Source organism: Primulina tabacum, chromosome 5 (assembly GCF_025594145.1).
Source record: "Primulina tabacum isolate GXHZ01 chromosome 5, ASM2559414v2, whole genome shotgun sequence".
NCBI classification, from domain to species: domain Eukaryota; kingdom Viridiplantae; phylum Streptophyta; class Magnoliopsida; order Lamiales; family Gesneriaceae; genus Primulina; species Primulina tabacum.
The window spans coordinates 445988-456175 of NC_134554.1; the positions used below are offsets into that span (position 1 = coordinate 445988).

The 10188-nt window shown below is 33.2% G+C and overlaps 1 protein-coding gene across 1 annotated transcript; it reads left to right on the forward strand.

The window, feature by feature from the left end:
- The first annotated feature begins 2601 nt into the window (after positions 1-2601).
- On the forward strand, positions 2602-5620 carry LOC142545140 (U-box domain-containing protein 35-like). Its single transcript, XM_075652132.1, has 7 exons — positions 2602-2855; positions 2925-3004; positions 3264-3580; positions 3698-3899; positions 3985-4074; positions 4170-4598; positions 4671-5620. Exons 1-7 carry the CDS (start codon positions 2696-2698, stop codon positions 5433-5435), a joined length of 2043 nt encoding a protein of 680 aa, XP_075508247.1. The 5' UTR covers positions 2602-2695; the 3' UTR covers positions 5436-5620.
- The last annotated feature ends 4568 nt before the right edge of the window (positions 5621-10188 follow it).

A 10188-nucleotide genomic window follows, 5' to 3' on the forward strand; every position in this document is an offset into this window, starting at 1 on the left:
GTTGATTTATTAAATTTGATATCACTATCAATAGTTCAAATTGTGATTGAATCCTATATTTTCTGGAATTAACAAGTAACTATGGGTGGACACACGACAACCTAATGTTTTGCAAAAATATTTAATGATAATAATTTACTGAATATGCAATCAGTAAAATTGGTTTAATTGTTTAATTAGAAAATGTCTCTAATAAACTATTAAACCATTGATTATGAAAATAATGCCACATATTTTAGAATGTGATATTTTGCCTACAACAAATCTTTTAGATATTATGTCATATAATTAATGTTGATTTTTGTAGGCAAATTTTATTATTAAAATTATTGATTGTACGAAAAATGCAATACATTGAGTCCCTGGAAGATATTGAAAATATGTTGAAAATTATGTTGATTTATCTCGAATCAATAACAATGAGATTTTTATGACACAATTTCTCAATTGTTATTTTAGCAAAGTAACATTGAGGGGAGGAACGCGAAATATATATTAATGAGAATGAATTCTCTTTTTCGATCAATCATTGTGAAATATGAATTGAACCCAAAGTTCAAAGTTTAGTTTTCAAATACATAGATGAGATATATTATTGTAGACATGTGCAATATTTGTAATAGTTTGAGTCTTATTTAAAGAACTGATAACCCAAAGAATTAACACACAAATCTAAAGTTTTTAAAGAACCATAATTTATTTATTGGAATCATATCATTGAATAGATAAATTAGTCTTCCAAATGACTAGTTTGAAAATAAATCATCAACGAATCCTTAAAGAACTCAAGTCTCCAAGCTCTACGAATCATCTTTCATATCATTCTCATCCTCAATAATCTCTTCTATATATTTTACATGTACATCTTCTTAATTTAGATTATTATCTGAAACTAAAATTATTCAGTACACTCATGTATCCACCCACTAATTCAATAATCAAGGATAACGATAAAAGCTTTCACAATAACCAATAATAAATACACATGCAGATATGATGCCAAAACCAGAAAGAATAGAATAACAGAATACATGTTAGAATCTATATCATACAACACCTTGATTATAGGGAAACAAGAGGCAGCTCACGTGCTTCTCCACATACAACACTTTGACTCGTAGGAACTAAGAAGCCGCTCACATGACAGACATAACAAAACAACATTCACAATGGGACTCTCACCATGCAACAATTTGACCATAGTGAAACAAGAAATAGCTCACATGCATTCTCGCATGTAGCACTCTGACCTGCAAGAACCAAGAGGTGACTCACGTGATACATATATCAACGAAAAATTACAAGAACATAATTGAATGCAGAATTCCATCAGATAAGAAAACAAGAAAGCACCGAAAACAATAATATGCATGATGGATCCAAATCTATTATTATGAGCTTTTGCGAAATAATATCTAAACATGGGTGCATGCACCCGAAGCCTTTAGTTTAGTTGTGATCAATATTAAATCAAGAATCTTGAACAAAGTTATTTTCATTAGATAATCATCTTAGCTCATCCTACATTACTATTACGGGTGATTAATAGTTTTAAAAAATGAAGCTTTCAATAAGATGTTTTATTATTATTATTATTATTGATAATTATTAACCTGATCTAACCATCAAATTTGCACCAAATTAATCACACACCAGTAACATACAGACCGTCTCTTACTTTGACCGAGGCGCTAAAACTGTTATCCAAAAGTACTAAGGCAAGCTTGATAATTACATAAAAACAAATGCAAGTTTTCCACAACTTGGAAACAAATTTTCTGATCAATTAAGTCATAACTCATAAATCCAGAATATATAATTTAAAGCTATTATCTTTAACCCCACACACACACACACACACACACACACACATATATAATAAAAAATTTAACGACTTTGTGCTAAACTAACAATAATTCAAATTTGAAGTCGTTAACGAATTTGTATTCAATAGCAAACCCTATAGAAGAAGTAAAAGAGATCGATAAATCAAAATAATGTTACTCATGAATTAGATTATAAAAATTTATTTGATGATTCTACAGGAATTGATTTGGATTAATAATTGGGCTATAGTGATTTGAATGTTTTTTTATATTTCAAATATTAATTATCAACGAGAAGTACGTATATATACCATGAAAATTTGTCGATGAAATTAGATGATTGTAATAATTGATAATGTAAATTTATTATTATTGTAGGGTTTATTTAATTAGTTATGAGGTTTTATATCACTTGACTTAGTTGTGAGAGATTTTATTTGATTATTAGCTGTCATTCGTCTACGTAAATTGTGGTTTAAAGCTTTTTCAAAAATTTCGGTTATTTGTTTTTTTTTTTTTTTTTTAATTACTTTCCTTTAGGCATGTTTGCATGGATAAACATTTTCTTTAAATTTGTTTCAATTAATATTGTTCTGTGTGTTATAAAATATGCAACATAAATCTATATATTGTATTATTTCAAAAAACTATTGTATATAATTGACGATGCACGTAAGTAATAATAAAAAGTCGTAATGTTTATACATGGTTCATCGTAAAGATATCACCAGTCAACAATCAAAAATGAATGGATGATATAACATCCTATAAATAGTACTTCATATAACGAGAGGACACAAAAAACTTGGTGCAGGAGGAGACTGGTGGCGGGGCAATACTGCCGACAGGCAACCTCCACTTTCTGATGAATGGCGCCTCAGATTCTACATGACGACAACCCGACTGCGGTGGCCATTGACAGAGACAAGAATAGCACACCGGCTGTCAGATGGGCAATAGAACATCTTCTTCTTACCAATTTTACTCTTATTTTGATCCACGTCAAGACCAAAAATACACAACACGCAGGTACATGTATACGAAACCCCTTTCCCAGAGACCATTAGAATGTATAATTTTGATTTCATGTTATTGCAGATGGTTTACATGCAGGTAGAGCTGCAGAAGGAACTCAGGATATTTTCTCACCTTTTCGTGCATATTGTGCGCGTAAAAGGGTAAGTCAAATTTGTGTCGTGACGATTATTCTTGTTGTAAACCAATGCATTCAATCTTCCGAACAAGTGCTTCCATCACAAAAATGCATGTCTTGCATAATGATATTCCTCATATTACATGGTTAAATGATCTAAAACTTTTGACTATTGTAATTACCAACCTTATAAGCTTGCCTAAATAAAAAATGGGCCGGATGTTACCAAATTTAAAGCTAAAATGTATTTTTTTTCCTCAATCTTGCTGTCGAGGACATCGCAGATAGTAATAAAAGAAGTTATTCTTGAAGGCGTAGATGTACATACCCCACTTTTAGACTACATCAACAAACACAATATCACCAAAATGGTTCTTGGTGCCTCATCAAGAAATGCCCTGACAAGAAAATTGTGGTCTCATGATGTTCCAACCATGATAAACAAGGCTGCACCTGATTTTTGTTCAGTTTACGTAATATCAAAAGGGAAGACACAATCTATGCGTCCTGCAGCACGACAATTGACTGGCTCAACTCCTACGCACCCATCTTCTCCACAACCTGGAGCATCGAAATCGTCCTCCCCCAATCCAAGTTTTGTGTATTTTTTTTATAACCCTTTTTGCTGCAATCATAAGTTTTATTTTCTATAGGTGGAATTTAACCTTTTTTTTAAAAAAAAAGGAACATTTTGAGGCGCTTAATATTCATGAAACAGGAATGCTGCTTCTGTAAAGGGAGAAAGGAAAAATGGAGATAGATTTGAGACTTCCAACACTTGGAATAGAAATATATTTAGTCTCAGTTCTATGGAGACTGATTTAATGGATCTTGGATCAATGGATATCACACAAGTACAAGTTAAAGATTCTGACAAAATGGGATATTTAGTTGATCTGGAGGCGACCTCTGTGTCTTCAGTAAGTATAATTAATATAACCTGAATCGTTGTTCTTAAGTATTGTGTCTCAATAAATTTACAGAAATGTTATCTGGTAATGGCAGAATGAATTTCAGAGACTAAAACAAGAGATGAAGCAAGCCATGAATATGTACAATACAGCTTGCAAAGAAGCAGTTTCAGCCCAACAGAGGGTAGTATTTGATTTGTGACGAAATCCATCTCTTATAATAAGATTACTTAAAGGAACAAAATACACCAGTTTAAATTTTATTTTTCATATTTTTAGGCTACGGAACTTCAGCAGCTGAAGCTAGGTGAAATGAGTCGTATCGAGCAGGCACGGCTAAATGAAGAGGCTGCCCTCGCACTTGTACAGATGGAGAAAGCAAAATGTAGAGCAGCCATTGAAGCGGCAGAGAAAGCAAATAAAATAGCAGAGAGGGAAACACAGAGACGAAAGTACGCAGAGATGAAGGCCAAACGAGAAGCAGAAGAAAAGAACAGAGCACTCGATGTCTTGTCAAACAACGATGTTCGCTACAGGAAATACACAATTGAAGAGATCGAGGAAGCCACCAGTAAGTTCTCAAGGTCGATGAAAATTGGGGAAGGTGGATATGGGCCAGTTTTTAAAGGAAAACTTGATCACACAGCGGTTGCCATAAAAGTTCTTAGACCAGATGCTGCACAAGGGAGAAAACAGTTCCAACAAGAGGTAGGTGTGTGCTATTGAATTTCCCTACAGAAAAACCATACTCATTCTGTCGTTTCCATGGACACAATGCAGATCGAAGTCCTGAGTTGCATACGACATCCAAACATGGTCTTACTTATGGGTGCCTGCCCCGAATACGGATGCTTGGTGTATGAATTCATGAACAATGGAAGCCTAGAGGATCGTTTATTTCGTAAGGGCAATACCCCTCCAATTCCGTGGGGGATTCGTTTCAAGATTGCAGCAGATATAGCAACAGGGCTTCTTTTCCTCCATCAAGCTAAGCCGGAACCCCTTGTACACCGGGATTTAAAACCTGCGAACATTTTACTGGATCACAACTACACATGCAAGATCAGTGACGTTGGCTTGGCTCGATTAGTCCCACCATCAGTCGCAGATAGTGTCACGCAATACCACATGACCTCAGCTGCTGGCACATTTTGTTACATTGATCCAGAATATCAGCAAACAGGCAAGTTAGGGACGAAGTCCGATATATATTCATTAGGGGTGTTGTTGCTGCAAATCATCACTGCAAGGCCACCAATGGGACTCACTCACCATGTCGAGAGGGCAATCGAAAAGGGGACGTTTGCCGACTTGCTCGATCCAACAGTGTCCAATTGGCCTGTTGAAGAGGCATTGATCTATGCAAAGTTGGCACTGAAATGTGCTGAATTGAGAAGAAAAGACAGACCTGATCTTGGCACAGTGGTGATGCCGGAGCTCAACAGGCTTAAAGAACTCGGGATTAATCATGTATTAGGACACGGGATTTCTTCACTCATAGCAAGTCATGTTGAAAGTTTGTCAAATGTTACAGAAACTAAATAAAATATGGATTTGTCTTTAGAAGGCCCAGAAAACATTATTAGAAGCCGGTTTGTATATTGATGATGCTGTGTTTATCATATTTAGAGTTATTCGTTATTGAATTCCATAAATATTCATATATTATGTAAACATTTTTTGTTATTGATGATTTTCTAAAAAAAAAAATAGTAAATTTATATATCGAAGATTTTAAAGATCAGAGAAAATCACACACCCCCGTCCATTCAATGCCATTTCCTCTTGTTTATTTATTTCTGAGCGAGATGGAAAACCCAAAAATCTCATCAAGACTCGAATTTTTCCTATCCCATCAAGAAAAAATCGATGGCGGATTGCAGATCAAAGTCCTAATTTACTGATGGAAATTTGTAAATACTACAGGCCTAAAGATTTCAGGTGTTACAGTAATATTTCATATGCTTATGTGTCGTGTGCACCAGAGCATCGAATTATGAATGTGTTGAATTGATTTGGAGGAATCATTTTTGTGTAAAACTAAGTAGAGTGTGGCTTTATTTTCCTCATGTAACTAGTCTTGGTCATTCATGAAGTATCTGTATTTGTTGGATATGTTGTCAAGAATTTGCCAATGATTTGGTTCAGTTTTGCAAGATGAATTCTGTTGAGTTTTAAGATTATTTCATGTGTGTTTGATGGGTGAATACTGAAATTTTATGAGACCGAATCATATTCATTTTATGTCAGCTTATACACAAACACACATCCCATTCGAGTTGAATCTAGCTAGAACCCAACACAGGTCAGGTCCTTACTAGCCACACAATTCGAAATAGAACGATCTTTGCCACGACTACTTATAATGGGTAATCCTTAATTCAAAGCAATCTAAGGAATGAATTAAGAAAAGCAATAACATCAAATGCTACACATATTAGAACGAAAAACAAAAATAAAAAAAGTTAATGTCTCTTTGAAAATAATTTCTATCGTATCCTAGCATTTCCTAATGTCAACACGGAAAAAGGGTATTTTCTTTTTAACTTCGATCAATTTTTTTTAAGAGAATGACTTCCTCATGTATATTTAAAATATACTTCAAATATACTTGATAATGTCTTTTTTTTAAAAAAAAGTTGACAGAAGTTATTTAACCAATTTACGCGAAAAAAAATTGCTTCAGGTCAATGGCCATCAAAGCTAGCTAGCTACAATTACGATCTCATTAATATGTAATCATGACTTACCTATCATTTATGCATAATCTCATCTATTATCCTCGCAACAATTTTTTGATGCAGTTTCATTCCTATGCGGAGCCATAACCGGCAAGAAATCCCAGCCACACAGCCCGGTGAAGACACCGAAAACAGAATACCCCGACCAGTCCCCGGAGAAGACACCGTCTGCAGAATGGGACTCCCCAGAGGAGCAACGGCCCAGCACCGCCAAGCCGCCAGTCTCCGATCAAGAAGAGGTTAAAAACGGCAGGCAATACCACCACCGCATGGGAAGTCTGAGCATGAGGGTTCTGACGGCGTCGTGGCGGGAGGATTCTGGCAACAACAACAAGAAGCTGAAACACAAGGACTCGATATGGAAGAAGACGATAATTCTGGGGGAAAAATGTAGAGTTCCGGACGAAGACGACGATACCATTTTGTACGATGAAAATAGGAACCGGATTTCAGCGTACCATCCGAAAAAGAACAACGCCCACTTGTTTAGTCTTTATCAAGGCAAACTTCATGCGCAGATAAAGATTCAGTTCCTACAAGGTTAAGAATTGTCATCAAGGAAATGGTCAGTGCAAGTGTAGGGATTAATAATTATTTTAATTAGATATAAAAATAATAATAATAATAATAATTTCTCCATCGTACTGGATAATTGATGAATCAGCACGTACAAAGGCTTCGAAATGCATGGCTTATTTTAGTTTCAGACAAAACTTGCGAAATATGATCACGAGGCATATATATGGCACTCTTTCAGCAACAAAAACGCATCAATTGATCCAAAATATTCTTTAACATGATTAATGTTTGTTCCTTCGTTCGTGGATAGTGCATTATATTATATTAACCCAGAGTGATAATAACTTTGATTTTGGTAACTTTTATTTTTTATTTTTTTACTTTAATTTTACCTAATAAGAATATTGACATAAAATACTGATTTGTAATACTTTTATTCGAATTTGGTCTCACATCGGAAATTATCGACTTGTGATATCATGTTATACCTAAATAGCCAAAAAATAGAAGATAGTTTTCAAAATCAAAGTTTGACGAGTAGTGAAAACAAATTAGTAGATCAAAAAAATTATTTTTCTAATAAATATTTTAAAACCACTATAAATTAATAATATCGTGGCCATGAAATTTTGGATTTATAATTATATCGTAATTTCAAGTTGAAAATTTAAATTAAACAAGTTAATTAGTGGCTACAAAAATATATCTTTAATTAGATAAATTATATATTTTACAAAAAAAATAAAAAATAGATGGTATAGATAATTAGAGAAAGGTTATTTTAGAAATATGATATTTATTATATAAAGACGATATCATAATAGTAACTATTTTGGAGGACATTAAAAAAAATTCCCTGTTAATTGTGTAAAATTACTTACTTGATTAACTTAAAAAAATAATAACATGTGCATCTTTCACTAGTATGTATATATATATACTAGAAAAGTGCACGTGCGTTACACGTGAGCAACGAAACTGCTGAAAATATATGAATGAAATTTTGATAATATTTAAATTCATTAAAATATGGCTAGTAGCATTTATCAATTAAAACAAATCAAACCAAAAAAATAAAAATCATGACAATAGACGGTATATGAAGCAGAAAAGTTATCTTATCCACCTGACACATTTTTAATATATGTTTCTTGGTTGGTTTTGACAACTCAACAACTCTTTGTCGTAGTTTTTATAATATTCGTATAACCATTTTGGTATACTCAACAAGTATATGATCATCTTTAATACTTATTATCTTATTTAGAATCCTCATCTGGGATCTGACATGCTTGTAGTTTGCTTCCCTGTCACGAAATTTTTTCGGTTTTCGACATTGTTTTTATCCGGTAATCTTATATTTCAACTATTTGTTTTTTTTTGTTGAATGATTTTTCAGTTTATGACAATCATCAACTGTAACTCCTAAGAAAAAATTCTTTTAGTCGTGATAGGTTTTTACTTGTGAGTAAAAGTATGTATAACCTATATATCCTTCAACAACATAACCAATGAATGATGTTGTAATTTTTTCAAACATCGTGATATTTGTAATATCAATTTTATATATTCAGTATCAATATTATTAACATATAGTGTAGGACCGAGTGCTTACCGCTTTACCAAAAGCTATAGCTGGTGGTAATGGTGCAACTCAAATCTTTTAAACAGCACAGCAGCTCAAGCACCATAGTTCGATTGCTCTACTAAGCAAGGACAATAATTGCACTCTTTGCAATTAATGGGAATCGAACCCGTGATCTTGGCTCTGATACCAATTGTAGGACCGAGCGCTTGCCGCTTTACCAAGAACTATAGTTGGTGGTAATGATGCAACTCAAATCTTTTAGACCGCACAGCAGCACAAGCACCATGGTTCGATCGCTCTACTAAGCAAGGACAATTATTGCACCCAACAATCTTCCTCCCAATAATTGCACTCCTTGCAGTCAATGAGAATCGAACCTGTGACATTGGCTCTGATACCAATTGTAGGACCGAATGCTTACCGCTTTACCAAAAGCTATAGCCGGTGGTAATGGTGCAACTTAAATCTTTTAAACCGCACAGCAGCTCAAGCAACATGGTTCGATCGCGCTACTAAGCAAGGACAATTATTGCACACAACATATAGCTATATGGTTAATAAATTTTTAACGATTATTTCTCAATCACTGTGAGAAATAATACTTGAAAATCTATTCAAATTACTATATATTAGAACTGTGTCGTCGTTTAATTTGACGCAATTCAAGAAAGTCATCTCGTTAGCCATTTTTTTAGAAGCTTTGGAACAATGATTGCGTTCATCATATCATGAGAATAATATAATTTCAATCTCATTTGTTATGCCTAGAACATAATATTATATTATTCATTGAAACAAAACAAATTTTCTTTTATCGAATTTACATTTTGTTTATAATATTTTATATCTTGTGGAACGATATACAAAATTAATTGTTGCATTTTAAAAGTTTTGAGAAGAGACATGAATAATGTAATTAAAATATGCATATGAGATATCAAAATGATATTGGAGGAAATTAAGTGCAACTGGCTCAATGTCTCAATTTACTAAAAATTCACAAAATTGATCTATTGTGTCCACAAAACTTTAAAAATTTTCTCATACCAATAAATAGAATAGAATTGTGTACACTTTGTTTTTCATGTATTTCTCTTTCTGGATGAACACTTTTTTCTTTTTGAAAAACGATTTTATTATTTGAGAAATATTGACATTTTATATGACATCCATACAACATAATCAACACAAATGACATAAAACATGTTTACGCTAGGGTAAAAAACTCATCTCATTGCAAGAACACTAAATGATCAAATGAAGCATATTATTTAGTAATATTTATTTAGCAGCATATATAAAAAATTGACCAAATAACTTGAAAACGATGTTTGAAATTAGTTACATACAAACATTTCTCTCAATCACGTATCTCAGTTGACACAAAGAGTCTGAAAATATCTCTATTCTAAATGAGAGAAAAAAGTTTTATATGAACTTAATATTTATT